A 20,802-nucleotide genomic window follows, 5' to 3' on the forward strand; every position below is an offset into this window, starting at 1 on the left:
GCAAAAATGTATGGAAAAAAAAAATCACGTGAATGAAAAGTATAGATTGATTTTCTTTAAGATATACTATTACTTATGTTTATGTCTATAACACATGACTGAAGTTTGAGAAGTGAGATAAAATTAACAGCAGTGTATAAACAGAGTGATTCAGCAAAAATTAATTAATTCATTGACCGGTGGATACAAAAGAGAGAAATAAAAGAGGTGCTTGAGTCATTTCTGTGTCAGGGCTATAGAAAAGCTCTCAAGGTCTTTATAGGGTAATTATAAAGAAAGTGTGAAACAAGATGATACTAAAATAAAAACTTGGAATCAAGAGGTACTTAATATAATTTTAAATAGGTAGTGTTGAGATGAATCACAGTTACATTTTCAATTATATATGAATAAATAGTACCTAGTTTATTAATAGCCTTGCAAAAATATTTTGCAAGTTGTTGTACATTTTTTTTTTTGCATCTCACATATTAAGAAGTTTACCATTTTCTTGCACTTCTTAAGCCCTCCTTCCCCTGCTCCTTTCTCCTGAATGTTATATACATGTGTTAAAATATTAATGATTTTTAAATAGAAAGTGTGAAGCATCAGTTACTTCCCTTAGAAAATTCTTGAACATAAAAGAGCAGGCTTCACAGAACTGACTGTCATCATGCCCAGTCCCCTGGCTCAAAGACAACTTTAGATGCTCCACGATCAATGAGTTCTGTGGTCCCCATTGTGTGGATGCAACACTTGGGATTGTGTGTGAATTATTTTGGTTCACACAAATCTAGGAAAATTTGGATCAAGTTATAAAACAATTTTAGGAATATTCTAAATTCAAGTGATGACTAAATGCCTCATATGGTTTGACAATCAGGAATCCCTGTAACCTTCAGGTGTCCTCAAATCTCTGGAGAATCAAGCGAGGTTGACTCTGTTTGCAGCAAGAGTCTTTCTAGTCAATATAAAACATTGGAAACAATGGTCATTTCTGATGTTTTATTATACAGTTGCAAAGCATATTGAAAAATGCATCCCATGCGGCATTATTTGCAAGTTTATTTGTGATGACTGTTTGGTTCATAGAGAAAATACACTTGGCATAAAACGTGTCACATTGTTACATCCAGCCTTCGGGTATTTGGGTTACTTATACAAAATAAAACACATGTTTGTCAGCTCATAAGAATCCTAGGGACCTTGTCCATGGAGTTAAAGCAGGCACAAGGGAAACATGGTATCATGACAGGATATATGGTGAATGTGGAATCTGGAAGATGTAGGCTCAAGTTTCAGCCCTCCTACTTATTCTTGTAACCTTGGCCACATCACTTAACTTTCCGAGTGTTGGTTCCCTTATTTGAAAATGGTGGGAACAATTTCATCAACCTCTTGCTTCATTCGGTTGTTGTGAATTTTGTTTGTTATTTGTTTATACTCTCTCTCATTCCACAAAGGATTTGGAATGGCATGTGTATATTTGATGATAAAGTGTATTTGTCAGTGCTTTGTAGATTATACAAATATAAGCTACCAGCCATTACTTTCGGGACCATTTGTATTCCTGGGGAGGTCTGTTCCTTAGAATGAAGTGCTTTTAAGCAGATGTTGCAGAGACTTCCATTTAATAATTTCAAAGAAAGCAAATATTCATCCATGTGTGACATAGACAGGTTATAGGTACCAATTTAAAGTAAACCCACAGGAAAAGAAGACTATTCAAGACCTTTTGATTGAAAACTAAGTGCAGCTAATAAAATTATTGGATTCTCACATACTTAATGGCCTTTAATTGAAAAGACTTTGTATAATGACGAGGTCTTAAGGATTAAGTAACTCTTTTCAGTACATTTGTATTTTGTTAATCATAGCAGACATGCACAAACATTCAAAAAAGAGTAGAACTCATAGGTGTGAGTCATTTTTATTCAGCTTAAAGACAATGCTTTTGTTGCACTTAGAATTGGAGGGTACCTCACAATAACACAGAGGCTTTGAAATATCAGTGGTCTACTCGTCCCTTTAATTCATTTTATTATCACGTGCCATTTGCCTTAATCTTGAGTTACTAACCGTGCTTATCTGCCCTCTGCATCTAAAGCCTCCAGAAAGATTGCTCTGGCATGGCCTAATAGCTTTTATCAGCTCACCCAGTGGCTCTTAAGCCTTGATGCTTGAAACCCAGGAGTTAACCACATGGTGCCAAGCCCTTCTGAACACGTCAACTGCTTTCCTCGGTAATTGATTGCTGTTTAAGCCAAGGCAGCCACAAACTCTTCTCCTCCTTCCCTTTGTCAAAGTGAAAGGGAACCTGAGGACAGAAGACAGTGGCTCTTTTGCCACACCCCCTCCAACTCTCACGGCTTAATTTACTCAGAGAGGAATTCCTGGGCATGTTATGAATTGCAACAAGGTTGGACCCTTTCTCACTTTTGTCTTGTATTTTAAGCTCCTTTGATTTTTCCCTCTAGTATCTATATAGTATATCTGGCTGATCGTAAAATTGTTAATAATCTATACATTTCAGCTTCTCTGACAAACATGCTTGCTTTTCCTCCTTTCCTGCAAAAATTGTTTAGGGAAATTTATTAAGTGAGCTTCCGTTGTCTTTTAAATCTAAAAAAAAAAAAAAACCCATTTCCTAAAAATTGAAACTTTTGAAAACATTCACTTGACATTACGGTTCATGTTACACAGAAAAATTATAAAAATCATGGAATAACTCTCTTCCCGGCCTTTATAATAAATAAAACTGCATTTTCAGTGACTACATGAGAAATACAGTCTTGATAAGAGCTTTGCAATAAACATAGTCAACAATTATGATTTCTCTGAAAATGAAGAGTTAAAAGATTGAGGATTCACATGCATGAGAGAGAGAATAGTACACTTTCGTGGTTAAAATGCTGTGACTTCAGCAAGGATCGATCAGCCGATTTCTGGGTTCCCATTTACCAGTTGGGAATCCTTAAACAGTTATTTAGACTCTCTAAGACTTCATTTCCTCACATATAAAATGGTGATGATGCTCCTAACTCACAGGATTTTCCGAAGATAAAATGAGGCAAATATGTAAAGTACCTAATAAAATACCCGGCACGTAACAGCCACCAAGTAAACGGCAGCAGCTATTGCTATAGTTTTTGTCATTGACAAGCAGAGAAAAAAAAGTTGGATTTTTTAGGATTCTTTCTGCTAAAATCAGTTTAGAATACTTCCCTCAGACATACGATAATGTCAAAGCAGGAAGCGGGGAGGTTGCCTTGGAAGAGCCGAGCAGAGGAGAGATTCTATGCTGGGAGGGCCACAGCCCACGTTTCAGACTGACTTGTCCCTGCTATTTTGCAGTGCCACACAATGTGACAGGGCTACCTGTCCTGGACAGGTTAGCTGCTTCACTGCATTTAACAATGTCACCTCAGTTTTTATTAACAGAAACTTTACACTTCTTAATCCAATCCTTGCAAGGAATAGAGAGTCTCTCTCTCTCTCTCCCCCTCTCCCTCCCTGCTTCTCTCCTCCAGAGAAGGAGCTTAACACACCATTTGGGATGCTGTAAAAACAGAAAAGATTCAAGTTTAAAATAATACAAGTGAGTGGTTGAAAAGCTGCACATATACCTTCAAGTTTGCCTTCTTAGCCCTTTGCATTTACATCTCGTCTTTCTTTCAGAGAAACAGAATTCATCTTTAATGTGCCTTATGCCTCTCACTCCTTTGTATTTAATTGGCCCAGTGATTTCCTCCGCTTAAATTTAGCATTTATCAATCACAGCTAGCAATGCATGTTATCGTGTTAACAGAAAATTCCACAGGACCCTGTTCACACTGGGGAAGGGGAACATCTGCTACTTTTATATTAGGATGCCAGGATTTAGAGGTCAGTGTGTTTCCCCATCAAGGCTTAAGGCTTTGGGGATCAGGGGAAGTGTCAGGCTCCAAGCAGCATAATGAATGGCAGTTGCTGACTGGCTAGGTTTGCCCGTTCTCAACAGGGGATAGTGCTGTTCAGCCTAATGAGCTGGGACTTTGTGTGCTAAACATACCCAGCTTGGGGAGTGAGGCAGGCTGTGCCTCTTTTAAAATTTTTTTCCTCTCCCAGCTCTGAACTGTATTTTCATCTTGGAAGAAATTATATTGAGGTCTTCATTAGTGGCACCCAGCAGGGTTAAGGCTCCATGAGGGCTGATAAGCTGTGTGGCTAAAAAACCCATCAGCCTTTGTGCAGGGAGCTGAAGGTTTAAGTTGCTTGAACTGGAAAGAGTCTGAAGAGGCGATTATGTTAAGCAAGTAATGTGTATCGGTAACACGGAATCAAATTATTAGGGTCAGTAACTCCTGGCTTTCCCGGTGCATTAAATGAAGACATAACATTGCATTTGTGCCGGGTACTTGTGGATGCCGCAGAGTGTCAGCACGGTCTGGTCATATGTACTTCTCAGCATGTCACCTCTAATTTCATGGGATTATCTGCACTGTTGCTTTAATAGAAACTCACGATCTTGAGCTTCCTTTGAACTCACAGCAGGGCAGTGCAAAGTCATTATTGCGAGCACTTCTGTGCTTTTTGTGTTATATATAAAATTATCATTACTATCATTTAGAATGGTAGATATATCTTGCTCTCACTCATCCAAAAGCGTACAACTTATTTGCTGATACGGGAAGCTACTGAAGGGGAAAAGCTGAATGTGAAAGACCTTCCTGGGGCCTAGTATTGGAAAGGTGTCGAGGCAGTAAATTAGTATTCGAAAGGTATATAGGCCCATGGTTCTCAAAGTGTGGTCCCCTGGCCAGCAGCAGCACAATCACCCAGGAACTTGTTAGAAACGCAAGGCCTACTGAATCAGAAACTCTGAGATGGGATCAGCAAACCGTGTTTCAACAAGTCTTCTAGCTGATGCATGGTCACGTGTGAGAAACACTGCTGTAGCATTTATGGATTCCAAGAATGGGATGGACCCACATGTTCTGGGGGTAGAGCAGTAGACAAGACAATGAAGTCTCTGCTCCCATGGACCTTATTAAATTACAAAGGACTCTGTAGTGCTTCACCCTGATAAAATATACATGCCCAACAGAGCCTATAATTATCATACATACTATTTTATTCTTTGTTTGAATTAGCCTGTTGTCGTACGGTCTTTGCTTTCAGAGAATGACTAACAATGCTGACTAATAAGCAATTCCTTTGTGCATTTCAGAACCGTCCCCCTTGCCATTTGTATCTCCATGGCCGTCGTCACCGTTGGCTATGTGCTAACAAATGTGGCCTACTTTACGACCATTAGTGCCGAGGAGCTGTTGCTGTCAAATGCGGTGGCGGTGGTAAGTCCAAGTTGAGAAAAGGCCAATTTGAATTTAGGTTAATGAGTTGATGCAATTTCACAGTAGTTCCCTCCAGCAGAAAGTGTTTTGAAATTCAGTGATCATTTCTTGACCTGAATAATTATGAGCATTTAAAAATTTTAGAACACACCTTAGCATACTCCATTTAACTGATACAGCCAAAGTCCTATATGATTTCTCTGCATTGTTCATTTCGTGTAAAACATTTCCCCATATTCATGCTTGAAAACACATTTCCATGTGTGCATGTTGAACAGAAGATAGTATTCTCCCAACGTGACTTTCAGGATAGGTGGGCAGTTACTGAATTTAAATGAATGTATTTTTTGGTATGCAAATTGTAATTTATTCTGTACTCTTTCCTGTTTGTAAACTTTTCAGATGCTAACTGAAAATCTTTTTCCCAAAGTACCACTTGAGAATTTCCAAGGGATGACCATATATAGTTGTTTGTTCTAGTATATCCTTTTGAATACCAGTAATAGGATATTACTAATTTTTAGAAATGCTGTTATTCAAAGTTAAACAGATGTCATTGCTACAGCACTTCTCAGAATATTGAAGATGCTAATGTACATTTTAGCTCCCTAAGAAGTGGATACTCATAATTTTACAGCATTTTCCAAAATTTATTTGACTTCAGGACCATCTTTGCTCTCAAAGGTCAGGTTATGGGCCTGTTATTCTGTGACACAGACTTTTATTTTGTATAAAAACTTAGCTGGTAAGGGGGCATTTATTCATGACCTCATAACAATGAAAGGTGAAAAAGTAACTTCCCATCACTAGATGTCAGTTCCTTTTAAAATAGTCGCTATTACCTCATATAGGCAACATCCACAGGGAACAAATTATCTCATTTCATGTGAACCTATGTACGTGTTCACTGTATTAAAAAAAAAAAAAAAAGACTTTGCCGCTGCTGTAAGTCCTACCAGACAACCAAGTGTCCAGAGCTTACTGAGGTTGGGTCAGCTATCTTGTCTTACTAGACAAAGGGCACCACTTACTCTTTGAGTATAATGTGGTCTATTAATTACACAGCACCAGCTGCATCAAGGACAACTAAGGAACCTCACACAGTTGTTTTGTGTGTGTGTGTGTGTGTGTGTGTGTGTGTGTGTGTGTTTAATACATCCTTCATGGAAATTTGCAGTGTTGCCTGTGCCATGGCATAAAAGGAAATTTCAGAAGTTTTGTCATTTATCTTTCATATTTTCTGTGGCTGGATTTTCTCATTGTATTTGCATTCTAGCCTTTTTATAGAAAACCACAGAAGGAATTGGCAGATACCTGAGAGGGAGGGAGCGACTCAATAAACAGACATTCAGCTAATGTGATTATTTGAGGCAAAAGATTTTCAGAACTGCTCGTATATGCGATATAAATGATTAAGTCATCAGTTATATCTCACTGTACTTCTGTGTCATAACAGAAGGACTGGTATATGAAACAAGTATGGGTGATACTTCTCGGTGTACCTTTGTACTTCGCTGTCAAAATATGGCTTTCCAGGCTAAAGGGAAGGCATTTTACAGAAGGCTTTCTGTTTCCAATAGGAGAACTTCTGAATTGAGCTTTTTCTACCTACCAGAATCAGAGACGATAGATATCACAGTTGATAAAGATTCCATAAATGGATCGTTGATTTTTGAAAGTAGAGAGAAGGTGCTTGTTTAGACCTTTGCCCATAGTTTTGCAACAAGCAATGCCATGGTACTTGCTTTTGATTATTGTCTAAGAAGTTAGTCTGACCCTAACCAAAAAGAAAGATTATAAAACATACACGTATCAGCAGGCTAAAAGAAAGTCATAGAGCGAGTTTGGACTAAATTGCTTCATTTTATTTCACTTTCTGGCAGAGCATTAATTTGCTTCATTCTGTCTTTCACTAGACCTTTTCTGAGCGGCTACTGGGAAATTTCTCATTAGCAGTTCCGATCTTCGTTGCCCTCTCCTGCTTTGGCTCCATGAATGGTGGTGTGTTTGCTGTCTCCAGGTGAGTGAGTTCAAGCATTTCCAGAAATGCATTTCTGTTTTTGAGATTGGATGTGATAAGGGTAGGTTTAAAAAGAAAAGAAATAGTGCCTCCAAAGCTGTTGTTTTTAAAGAGACATTAAGATTGAAATCTTTGTCCAAGTATCAACAGCATGTCTCATTCTGCCCATTAGAGGGCACTGCTTGTCTACTCATAGCCTACACTGAAGCCGGGCATGGAGCCTTTTTTTTTTTTTTTTTTTTTTTTTTAATAGTATGTCTACAGAGTCTAACAACAGCATTTTATTTCTGGTGATAAAATCTTTTGTTTCTCTAAAGGTGACAAGAAAAAAAGTAAAGTAAGAGACACCAGAAATCACCACCCTACCACCCGTATCCCTTTTGTTTTGTTTGATACAAAAACCCCTTTTATTTTAACATGAGATTAAGATCCAATCAGAAAAATGTAAATGTTACGCGTGTACATGGGCATGTCTGTGTGTGCGCGTACCTGTGCATGTGTGTGTATGTTGGGCTGGATTGGATGGACAGCACACATACAATACTAGGAATCTAGAACTATTCCTATGTAGGGAGAGCCATGCTGAACCGGATGTTGCTATTGTGTCTCCTCAAAGAATAAGAGAAATTATTGGCAGATTTTATAAAATTTGAAGTCAGATTTCTCTTGATGATTCTCTGCCTTACCTGAACAGTGAAACTGAAGTAATCCACCTAAGAAAAGCCAAACCGTTTGGTATGGAGTTAGATGCAAGTTTTCTCTTAGATTTCTGGATTTTTCTCTTTTGAAATGATCAATTGTACAGTCAATGCCAGCCACGTTTTTCTCCCATCAGGTTATTCTATGTTGCGTCTCGAGAGGGTCACCTTCCAGAACTCCTCTCCATGATTCATGTCCGCAAGCACACCCCTCTGCCAGCAGTTATTGTTTTGGTAATGCATATTAAAAAGTATACCTGCATATAAGTTTGAATAACCAGTTAGCAAAGAGGATTTCGAAGCAGACTTTAGATAGGGCTTTACTTTCTCATTCATTGCTGGATTGGCTCTCTCTGTGTGTATCTTGGAGTTTGGGAGGCAGGATATTTTCCATCGCTTCCCTTTGTTCAGTATTTCCGATGCATATTTGATGCTATGGGGCAATAAGCACATCACTTCTTTTTCACCTTTGTAGAAATTTGCGAGCTCTGAGGGAAATGACTACCTTGGCTTCTGTCACTGACACAGAGCCTCACAGAAAAGGATGTAGAGCAACAAGTCCCAATTCTGCGAACTGAAAGTGGAGCTAAAAGCCACAGTCCAGAAACACCTAGGTGTACATTATAGTATCGTAGGCCCCTTATAGTGAAATGCATACAAAACTAATAGAAAAAAATCTCATGAAGTCCTAGACAGTGCAGTAATTCTGTGATTAAAAGTGAGCTATCTGAGACCAACTCTATAGGGAAGAAATAAAAGCACCAAAACTGAAATTTGAGTTGTAAAATTCTTAATGCAAAGTGTTTGTGAAGCGTGGGATACAAAAAACTGCATAAGGTGCAAAAGTCCTTTATAATACCCATTGGCAATGTTATATTTGTTTTTACCTACTATTTTTGTAACATTTTTGTCAAGTGGAATCTGCTGTCAGGAGCACCATAGAATACATTGGACATTTTGTTTCATGTATTTAATTTGTTTCAGAATGTTTCCTTTGAAATCTCTTTGTAAAGTATGCATACTCTGTACTCTCTGTGTGGAATCTGGAAGTTAAACCGTCACTCACTCGTGGGAACAGGATGTATTACTCGGAGGAGAGGGCTTCCATTTTAAGCCTCTGCTATCAGTCGTGCTGTCCTTGGCGTGTGCAGCTGCAGAGACTTGCTATGCTGACCTCTGTGCTTCATTCTTTTCTGTGGTCTTGAGGGTCACACATGGCAAGCGCAGGGGGAGAGTAAGTGTGGAGGAAGGAAAGGTCAATATTTTGCATTCAGGAGTCGGCGGAGTCACCTCGAAGTGGCTGTGTTTCACGTGTGTGCATAGCCAAGGGCTTGTCAGAAACCATTTACAGAGTGCTCTGCGAATTTTCTAATTGGGTACACTTTTGATTTTTAGTATTAGTTATTTGCTAACCATCTCAGTCTCTGGGTCTTTAAGTTTAAGTCATTGACGATCCTGTGTTCTACTCTTGGAAAACACGTTCTCTTCTCTCAAATGAAAAAACAACTAAGAACTACACTTCCATATAACATTCCGTCTGATTAAGTGGTAATGGTGATGATCTTCTCACGCTGTTACTGGTGCGTAATGGGGTATAAGAGCAGAATATAGATAAGAAGTTAGTTGAATATAGGTTTTAATCACTGTGGTCGTTTATCAGTATAAATAATCATATGAAAAAGGTAATCATAATGTGTAGTGATGTTATTGTTTGTTATCACCTGTGCTCTCTTTGAACTCACTGAGCGAGGTTTCTCTCCCCCTTCACCCTAGTACCCTTTGACGATGATAATGCTCTTCTCTGGGGACCTCTACAGCCTTTTGAATTTCCTCAGTTTTGCCAGGTGGCTTTTTATTGGGCTGGCGGTTGCTGGGCTGATTTATCTTCGATACAAACGCCCAGATATGCATCGTCCTTTCAAGGTAACCTCAGTAATCTTGATGGGTTTACATAAATCTTTCTTCTAATACCTAGTCCTCCCTTTATCATAACCTGATGATGAGGAGCTTGGGCGGGGGGGCAGCATCCTCTGGAATAAAATGTTTAACTCTTGCAGGTTAGTGCCTTCATGTTGAATTTATGTTAGCTTGGAAAAATAATTCATCAAGTCGTTTATGTGATGTACCCAACTTTGTATGTCACATCTCTGAAAAGGGGTAGATATATAGATATATATATATATAAGGTATTTGTTATGTTGCTATTTCTTGGATGTGTCTAATGACCTGATGTGTTCAAAGTATGGGATACTTGTATCTTTATGCTGAGTAATTGTGGATAGCCATGCTGAGAAAGAGGGAGGCAGATATATGTGGAATTGTCACTAATTGAAACTCTACAAAGGATGCTGCTTTACAAAACAGTCGTTTTAAGTATTCTTAAATCTGACGACTTGTGACATTGCTCTTTTTTTACATTATATGTTCTAGAAGGAATAAAAGTGTACACACATGGGGAAAGTGAAGGTATATGTATGAATGTATCACTTAAGAGAATACCTTTTACTATAACCAAGCATTTCCTTTTGGGAGGGCTGACGAATCTATTTCTCATCTCCTTTAGCTGTGAATGTTCATGGATTGATTTGACCTCACTATTTATTTGCTTTTAAAAAATAACACAGATAATGTTGTCAGTCATGTTGTCAGAATTTGTTTCTAATTACATCCATTGCCTAATGCTAGCAACATCTTTATTAGCGGTTGAATAGGAATTGGTCTGTTTTATTCCTGTCAGTTCTTATTGTGAATCTCCAACAGAAAATCAATATGCACTGAAAGACTTTAACATGTAACAAGCAGCCGTTGCTCTTGACTCTACATTAAAGCAGATTCTAGTCACAATTATCAGAGCCAACCTTTTAAAATCAAAAACGTAAATCATAATGGTACTTATCTAGTCCAACCATTCAAACAAAACATCTCTAATGAAACACACTTATTTATCCTCAGGTTTTATTCTATTCAAAGATTTTTTTTTTTTTTTTAATTTAAGGGAGTGTGTTTGCTACATTCTCTGCGCCCTATCAAACTTGCTGTTAAGGTAAAGGTAGGATGGTGCCGGTCACCTGCTCACATGACCAGTGGGGATCATCCGATCCTATGACTGATGTGCTCCTCTTGAACCCATCTTCTGTCTCTGGAACTGTTTGAAGTGATTTTTTTTTCTTTTCCCTGTGCTGTGTTCCAGGTGCCGCTGTTCATCCCAGCATTGTTTTCCTTCACGTGTTTCTTCATGGTTGCCCTTTCCCTGTATTCGGACCCATTTAGTACAGGGATTGGCTTCATCATTACTCTGACTGGGGTTCCTGCATACTATCTCTTTATCATATGGGACAAGAAACCCAAGTGGTTTAGAAGACTGTCAGGTAAGACTTTTGCAAAGTTTCAGGACCTCTTGAGGGACCATGTTGTGGAAAACCCATCTATTTGTACACCCACACCCCTTAAAGTTTAAGAATATAAGTAAGACAATTGCTAGTTTAAATACATTATTGCATTTTAATTAGAACTAGGAGAAGAAAAAGCAGGAAGGATGTTTAGGGTACAGCCACTCAATCCTTTCAGGATATTTAGCTTGAGCTGCTCTAATCACTTCTTAAGAGAATAGTTATTTTTTTTAGATAGAATTTTATCAGCAGTTCTATAAATAACCTAACTGCTTTCCTGAATCCCTTACTGACCTAATTATTTTTTATTCTGGGTTGGACTCAGTTTATTGATTCTATATCATAACATGCTACTTGCTGAGTGACATGAGATTTGGTAGGGAGTGAGATAGAGACCCACAAAGGTCCTAAATATCACGATTATGACACAACCCTATTTAATAGGCATGGCAATTCACAGAAGGGTCATAAGAACAGCAAGAACAATGAAGAGAAGAATAACAACTCATATTTACTGTGTGATTTCCGTGTGTTAGCCCATATATGACCTTATTTAAATCTGTATAACAGCCTTCTGAGGTAGGAAAAGTTCTCATCCCCATTTTATAGATTTTGCGTTATACTGTGGAAGAATTCATGTGACTTGTTTCAAGTCATGCAGATATTAGGTAGACCAGCTAGAATTCAAACTCAAGTAGTGTTGTATTTCATAAAAATCATCCTGGGTATAGTGCGAATAGATTAGAGAGGGTCGAGGCTGAAGAGACTCAGGATTGGTAGTTACCACAGTAACCCGTACAAGGATTAAGAAGAGTCTGAACATGGACAATACTGGCAGGGTCCAAGAGAAAATGAAAGCTGTTAAAGAGGAAAAACTCAAAGGGCTTGGTGACGAGGTAAGTTGGGGAAAGAGGCAATATAGGCTATGAGTAGGTAGGAAGGGTACTTAGGAGCAGCCTCTGTGGGGAGCCTACCCCTTTGTCAGGGGCTCAGCTGGGTGAGGCCTTTCCCCACACACATCATCTCATTCCATCTTCCACAAGCTCCCTGTGAGACATAATGTTTGTTATTCCCATACCCGGTGGGAAACCAGGATTGAGGCAGATAGAGGATTTATCTTTGAGTGTACAGATCTTAAACCATTGAGCTAGGATTTGAACCCACATCTGCTGCACTTCAAAGTCCATGCTCTTTCTCCAGTAGGTGCTTGGGGGACAAGAGCAAAGTAAAAACCTGTAGCCAGAGGAACAGCCATGTTCTTGCTGGTGAGTTTGGTGAGTTTAGTGAGTTTAGAAAACAGCTATTGTTCTTGTCCTTCATTTTAATTTACTTCTTTAACCATAATTAATTTTTAAAGGCCCAGTAAGAAGTTCAGGGAGATTTCTGATATTTCCGGTAAAATGGTTAATAAATAATGTCAGTGTTACTAAAACTAAAAAACAAAAAAGCCCGAAATATGTATACATATTGGCTCTCCAGTGTGCTACACAAACTCATTTAGAAGTCAGCCATTTCAAATAGGCTTTTGCTACTACTCTTTATTAGCTTTTAATTGGTATTTGGTATCTTTAGACCTTATGCTACGATTTGTAGCTGAATTTTTTTTCTAGCCAGCAACACTTACTCCCTGAAGAGGCATTACTCTAAAAGTTGGGTTCCTTAAGGCTAACACGGGCACACTGATTGTCTGGCAGAGTATTTAATCTCTATTTCCTGTTAGATCACACTCGTTTTCTGCAGAGTATTTTTAGTTACACTTTCTCTGTTGTAGGCAATAAAAATAGAGGCTTTCCTGAAAAGAAAAAAAAGAATATTGTTAAGCAAACTACCCTTAGGATTGCTGTCCTCATTACCAATGTTTGGGACAGATTAGCGTTCATCATTGCGAGGTCTGTGTCTGTCTCAGATCCTGGCTAGAGACAGTTCAAAGCCCCGAGAGCCATGGGAAAGCAGGGGAATTGAGGAAGAGAGAGCTAGTAGCCCTAGAGTTGGACGATTATGAGGCAGAGCATGATGAGAGAGCAGATTCCGTGCCTTCTCCTGCGTAGTAGGCATTGTGCTCCTGCAGCTGGGAGGCAGCCAACTCTAAACATCCTTTCCCCTCGCTACCATGTACATATTTTGCAACATTTCTTTGTCAGTTTTCACACTTGATCCTTTTTTTGATGGTTTTCCATGGTTATGTGATTTTGAAGTTTGTTGTTGTTTTTCTGTTTCTAATGATGTTTCAAACATCTCCAAGGATTCCAAATTTAGTGTAGCCATTGTGAAAGCAGCCGTGATGCGGTAGTCCCATAATGGTTATCTGGATCTCAAAAATGCCATTACGTCTTACCAGGGAGCATGGCAATTCTGCCTTTAAACTGCGGGCCTTGTAACCCTTTATCTTTATAGCCGCCTTGAAAGTGAGTAGCAAAAAACAACAGTCCTCCATAATTTTGTTTGATTTTCCTCTTAGGCAGCATTCTTGTAGTAAAATAAAGACAATTCATAATATTTATTGCTGCAATACCAAGTAGTTTCCTAGCCTTTGGCCAAAACAAAACTCTTGTACATAGACACACCAACAGCAGAGTCCTGCCCACCACCTTGCCTCTTTTCCCAACTGCCTCCTTGTTGGGGAAAACCTCAGTGTGAACTTGGAGAGCTTCATATCAGATTTTTGTTGTTGTTGTTGTTGGGTAACATTCTCTAGACTTTCTATTATCATTTATTTTCACCCTGATATACAGGAACGGGTTAGCCTTCTGAAATGATAGTTGATCTCAATACATCTTACCTTAGGTGCTTTCACAGACTATGTGAGGTGACTGAACAGCCTTCAGGAAATGGTGAAAAGCTGCTTGGTACAGATAGCCAGGAATGTTCACAACCTGAGGATCTGAGATTTTCAGAGATTTGATGAATTTCTCTGGCCACAGGATGCCAGTATTGAACCACAGTTTGTTTGATAGCGTTCCTAGGGTGAAAAGAAAATGTGCTCTTAAGGGAATAGTCAGATACACAGAACACATTTTTCTGCCATCTGTGACAGAGTAGTGAATTTTTCTGGGTATTTATTTATTTATTTATTTATAGAAACATGAGCTTCTTACCCAAGGAAAATGGGGCAGACACCCCACTGACATACTCACTATACACGAGGGTAGCTAGACCTGGCGAGCTCTGGCCAGGGCTTTCAGTAGCTTTTGGCTTGGCTGCTTCTATTTATCAGCCGGACTGTCACAGCTGAGATGCGTGGGATGACTGGAAGCTGGTCCCTCTTGCTAAAGCAAGATATGGAGGACAGCTGCATTTAGGCAACATCTTTGATAACAAAGAATCATACTGGGGAGCACCAGCAAAATGATCATAGTCCATCTCTGTAGACAATGACTTTGCAATTCCGGGGTCCTAAAAGCATTATGCTGCTTATGGTGATCATTGGTAACTTAGCTTCTGATACCTCACCGAAAGCTCCTTAATGAGTTTGGCTGGCTCTTCATGAAGTCTGCAGGGCAATATTTTAAATTAGTTAAGCTTGCCTACATCTCTTAGGGGCCTAAACCATCTTCATTGTAAGGATAAAATGAGACCATACATGTGAAAAGTTTTGGCAGCCTTTTTAAAAACAACACATACTATTATTTTCATTATGACTTGTGGGGAAGATTGGTTTTGTGCTAATACTTCACAGACTTAGCTTTGGCTATAGATCTCATGCTTGTATCAAGCGTGGTTGGGTAAATCAGATTTTGCAAGGTCAGTTGTTGTTTCAGCTGATTTCAAAAACTACTTTACTACTGAAAAGTAAAACTAAAATTACTGCAATTGCTTTTTGCTCTTGTAACTTGCAGTTACTGAAAACACCAAGTATAGACTCATTGGCTCAACTTTATTTAAAAGAATAGTATCATGGAGGGGCTCCTGGGTGGCTCAGTTGATTAAGTATCTTGTCTTCAGCTCAGGTCATGATCCCAGGGGCCTGGTATCGAGTCCCATGTGTGCTCCCTGCTCATTGGGGAGTCTGCTTCTTGCTCGCCCTCTGCCCCTCCCCTGCTTGTGCTCTCTCTCTCTCTCTCACTCTCTCTCAAGTAAATAAATAAAATCTATAAAATCTATATATGTAAAAAAGAAGAGTATCATGGAGTTGATTATCCCCAAAGTCAAAAGGCTTATATGAGCACAGATGCAGCTGAATACTACATGCGCCACAGTTCTCCTGGGCGAGCAGGAAGCTTCCACAGAGGCTTATTTGGGTCTGCTGAGTACTCCTATCTGACCCCATCGCTGTAGATGACCTAGAAGGAAAAGCTGGTGTAGTTCCAACAGCTTACTCATGGCCAAGATCGGTCATTCTAGCCAAACCTCCATTATGATAATTATTCAAATCTTGGGATCCCAAGGGAGAACATAGAAAAGTCATAGGAGAGAATGTAATAGGACTGATTGAAAATGGAAGAAGAGAATGGGTGCACAGAACCAGAAAACAGATTCTTTGGCTCCATATGTACTGCTGAATAGAAGATCTAAATTGAGTTTCAGAAAGGAGAATGTCATACGAGCAAAACATCAAGATCTCTAAGTTGCTCTCCTTTTCTCTGGAACTGATGCAGTATTGTGACATGGGTAAGTAAGATGTCTAAGAAAGCAAAGGGCTGGGGGTCCCAGAATACAGAAACAGACTTTTGGAAAAGGCTTTTGTTCAGGAGATACATGCCTGAATAGTCACACACACACACACACACACACACACACACACACACACACACACACACACACACTCAAGTCAGTCATTGTAGGGGTTAGTTCAGGGAGGAAGAGATGGAGAGGATATAAATTTAATCCCAATGCTTTGCAATCCAGCATTGCAGATGCCTAAAATCTCTTACTGTTTCAACCTATCAGAGAGCCCTGTCTCCTTCTCTGCTTACAAAAGCCATATATCCCATACTATTGATACTTACTTTTCCACAGTCTATTTTTCTCAGATAATTTTGCCACTTCCCTTTTCTGTAAACATGGACTGTTATTACTCTTGAGCACTCCCTTGTATTCCACATATATATCTCAGTGTAGAGTGGGCTGTAACAAATATGATTTATTCAAGAAAGATTTACATGGGGTTTATCATTTGCCAGAACTGTGCTGAGCTCTTGATAATTAATGTATATTATAAAAATCAGTGTGTGGAGAAAAACAACTTTGGGGAACACCATTATAAAGCAAAGGATGAAAAAGATATCTTTTTTAGTGACGTGAAATACTGCTTGAAAGGGACTGTTACAGGTGACAAGTCATGAAAGAGGAGAAACATTGCATGTCTGGATGAGAGACAACGTGGGTCTGAAACTATGAAGAAGATAAGCTCCAGAGGTTCCAGGATCAGTAGCAGTTTAAAGAGATTCTGTAGGGATCTATTACAAAGATAAGAGATGAACAAGAACGAACACCCTGGGAAACTAGCATCGCAGAGTTCTAGGACTGCCAAGATAAAATGACCTTAGAAATCATCCAGCCCACTGGTTTCTATATTTTAGTGTCTAGCAGAATCACAGATTTCTGGGCCCCACCTTCAGTTTCCAATTTAGTAGGTCTGGGATAGCACTTTGAAAAGTTGCATTTCTGATAACTCAGGCTATGCTAATATTCCCAGTCCAGGGATTACACTATGAGAACTACTTTCTAGTCCAAGTCCCTTCTTCTTTTTTTAGTTATCTTTTTTATTGAGATTAAATTTACGTTATGACGTTATATAAGTTTAAGGTGTATAATGTGTTGGTTTGATATATTTGTATATTGTAATACGATTACTACACTAGCATTAGTTAACCTTTTATAATGTCATGTATTTATCATTTCTTTTTGGTTCAGATTTAGTCTCTTAGCAATTTTTGTAATTTATTGTACTGTTGACTATAATCACTATGTTGTGCACTAGATCTCCATAACTAAATTTGTACCCTTAAACAACATCTCCCCAATTTCCTAACCCTCTAGTCCCTGGTAAACATCATTCTACTCTGTATTTTAACAAGTTCATTTTTTTTTTGGATTCCATAATGTAAGTGATATTATACAGTATTTGTCTTTCTCTGTCTGACTCATCCCACTTAGCATAATGTTGTTGCAAACGGCAGGATTTCCTTCTTTCCCATGGCTGAATATATTCCATAATCACATCTTCTTTACCCATTTTTCTGTTGATGAACACTTAGGTTGTTTCCGTATCTTGGCTATTGTGAGTAATGTTGCAATTAACATAGGTGTGAAGATATTCCTTCAAGATACTGACTTCAGCTTCTTTGCACACATAACCAGGAATAGGATTGCTGGGTCACAGGTAGTTCAATTTTTACTTTTTTGAGGAATTGCCATTATGTTTTCCATAATGGTTATACCAGTTTACATTCCCACCAATAGTGTTTAAGGGTTCCCTTTCCTTCACATCCCCACCGATATTTGTTATCTCTTGTCTTTTTGATAAAAGCCATCCTAACAGGTATCAGGTAATATCACATTATGGTTTTGATTTGCATTTCCCTGGTAATTACTGATGTTGAACACCTTTTCATATACCTGTTGGCCATTTGTAGGTCCTCTTTGAAAAAATATCTATTCAGGTTTTGGCTCATTTTTAATTGGATTATTTTCTTTTTTTGCTATTAAGTTGTCTGCGTTCTTTATGTATTTTGGTTATGAGTCCCTTATCAGACATGATTTGTGAATGTTTTCTCCCATTCAGTAGGTTATTTTTTAAATTTGTTGATTGTTTCCTTTGCTCTGCAGAGCTGTCTAGTTTAATATAGTCACACCTGTTTATTTTAGTTTTTACTGCCTGTGCTTTTGGTGACTTATCCAAGAAGTCATTGCCTAGACCAATGTCAAGGATCTTTACCCCTAAGTTTTCTTCTAGGAATTTTATGATCTCAGGTCTTACATTTAAATATTTGATCCATTTTGAGTTAATTTTTGTGAAAAAGGTAGGGGTCCAAGCTAAGGTTTCATTCTTATGTATGTGGATTTATGTATATAGGCTCTCTGTTCCATTCCTGTATGTGCCTCTTTTTATGCCAGTACCATACTGTTTTGATTACTGTAGCTTTGTAATATGGCTTGAAATAAAGGATTGCAATGCCTCCCACTTAGTTCTTTCTCAGGATTTCTTTGGCTATTCAGGGTCTTTTGGGGTTCCAAACTAATTTTAGGATAGTTTTTCCTATTTCTGTGAAAAATGTCATTGGAATTTTGATTGGGATTGCATTGACTCTGTAGATCACTTTGGGTCATTTTCACAATGGACATTTTCACAATATTAATTCTTCCAATTTAGGAACATAAGGTATGTTTCCATTTATTTGTGTCTTCTTCAGTCTCTTTCATCAATGTCTTATAATTGTCAGAACACAGGTCTTTCACCTCCTTGGTTAAATTTATTCCTAAGTATTTTATTGTTTTTGATGCTCTTCTAAATGGAAATGCTTTCTTAATTTCTCTTTCAGATAATTTGTTGTTACTCTATAGAAATGCAACTGATTTCTATATGTTGATTTTGTATCCTACAATTTTACTGAATTCATGTAATAGTTAAAACAATTTTTTAGTTGAGTTTTTAGGGTTTTCTGTGTATGAGATCACCCATCTGTGAACAGAGATCATTTTACTTCTTTCTTTCTGATATGAGTGCCATTTATTTCTTTTTCTTGCTTAATTGCTCTGGCTAGGACTTCCAGTATATGTTTCATGCATCCTTGCATCCCAGAGATAAATCCCACTTGACCATATGTAAATGATCCTCTTATTGTGTTGTTGAATTTTACTTGCTAATATTTTTGAGAATTTTTACATCTATATTCATCAGGAATATCAGTCTGTGATATTCTTTTTTTATAATGTCTTTGTCTGACTTTGGTGTCAGCATAATGCTGGCCTCATAAAATGAGTTTGGGAGTGTTCCTTCTTTTAGAATTTTTTGGAACAGTTTGAGAAGGATTCATGTTAATACTTCCTTGAAGGTTTGCTGGAATTTACCAGTGCAAACCATCTATTTCTAGGCTTTTCTGTGTTGGGAGGTTTTTTTATTACTAATTGAATCTCTTTACTTGATATTGGTTTATTTAGATTTTCTGCTTCGTGATTTAACTTTGGAAGAACATATGTTTCTAGGATTTATCCATTTATTCTAGGTTATTCAGTTTGTTGGCATATGAGTGTTCATAGAAGTCTCTCATAATCCTTTGTATTTCTGTGGTATCGGTTGTAATGTCTCCTCTCTCTCTCTCTTTTTTTTTTTTTTTTGAAAGAGGGACAGAGAGAGAGAAAGGGCTGGTGGAGGGGCAGAAGGAGAGGGAGAGAGAGAATCTTAAGTAGGCTGCATGCCCAGTGCGGAGTCCGATGCAGGGCTCCATCTCACCACCCTGAGATCATAATCTGAGCTGAAATCAAGAGTTGGATGCTTAACTGACTGAACCACTCAAACACCCCTCCTTTATCTTTTGATTTTACTTTTTGAGTCTGCTTCTTAGTTAATCTAGATAAAGGTTTATCTATTCAAATAATCTGTTCTTAATTTCATTGCTTTTGTTCTGTTGTTTTTCTGTCTCTATTTCTTTTAATTCTGCTCTGATCAAAATGAGAGTATTTTGAATTTGACTATATATTCATCCTCACCAGTGAATTTTCTACTTTCCTATGTTTTCATGTTACTATATATATATATATTTATCTTGAAGAACTCTCTTTAGCATTTCTTGTAGGCAGGTCTATTGGCTATAAATTCCCTCAGCTTTTGTTTGTCTGGGAAAGTCTTTACCTCTCCTTTATTTCCTAATGACAGCTTTTCTGGATAAAGGATTCTTGGTTGATGGCAGTTTTTTTGTTTTGTTTTGTTTTCTTTGAGCCCTTTGAATATATAATCCCATTCCCTGCAAGTTTTCTGCTGAGAAATCTGCTGATAGCCTTACTGGGATCTTTTTGCCCATGGGAGGAAGCTCTAGTTAAGGAGTCCCTCCTTGGCACCTGGTCAGTCATGCTGACACTCAGAGCCCTCAGAGCAGAATTAGAGCTGGCATCCTAGACTCAGGTGCATGTGGAACTATCACAGTGCCTAGATCCTGGGGCATAGATGTGCTGGCTGTGGCTCTGGCACTAATGTCTAGAGTGTGGGAATATGCAGATATCCCATGTAACTGGTACCTGGGTCTCAAAGATTCACCACTGTGACTTGTGCTGGTAGGAGGGAATGCAGCAGGGGCAAGAGTCCTGGAATAACAAGATGTGACGGTAGCACAGCCTGAGGATGTGGGTGAAAGTCTCAATTCTGGCAGCAGTACACTCACAAGATAGCAACAGCACAACTCTGGTAGTAGTCTGTTTGAGGTACATGTAGGGCTCCAGGGATCTGG

The 20,802-nt window shown here is 38.5% G+C and overlaps 1 protein-coding gene across 1 annotated transcript in view; it reads left to right on the forward strand.

Annotated features, from left to right (window-relative positions):
• SLC7A11 (solute carrier family 7 member 11) overlaps nucleotides 1-20,802 on the forward strand; it is a 79,488-nt gene that overhangs the window by 49,285 nt on the left and 9,401 nt on the right. Inside the window, exons 7-11 of the mRNA XM_028102289.2 lie at nucleotides 5,189-5,312; nucleotides 7,229-7,332; nucleotides 8,168-8,264; nucleotides 9,804-9,953; nucleotides 11,221-11,398. Of these exons, the coding sequence (XP_027958090.1) occupies nucleotides 5,189-5,312; nucleotides 7,229-7,332; nucleotides 8,168-8,264; nucleotides 9,804-9,953; nucleotides 11,221-11,398 (653 nt within the window). The remainder of the gene's footprint in view (nucleotides 1-5,188; nucleotides 5,313-7,228; nucleotides 7,333-8,167; nucleotides 8,265-9,803; nucleotides 9,954-11,220; nucleotides 11,399-20,802) is intronic.

Source organism: Eumetopias jubatus, unplaced genomic scaffold, assembly GCF_037043125.1.
Source record: "Eumetopias jubatus isolate StellerSeaLion01/CBP00866 unplaced genomic scaffold, mEumJub1_p1.0 scaffold_2, whole genome shotgun sequence".
In the NCBI taxonomy this organism is placed as follows: Eukaryota; Metazoa; Chordata; class Mammalia; order Carnivora; family Otariidae; genus Eumetopias; species Eumetopias jubatus.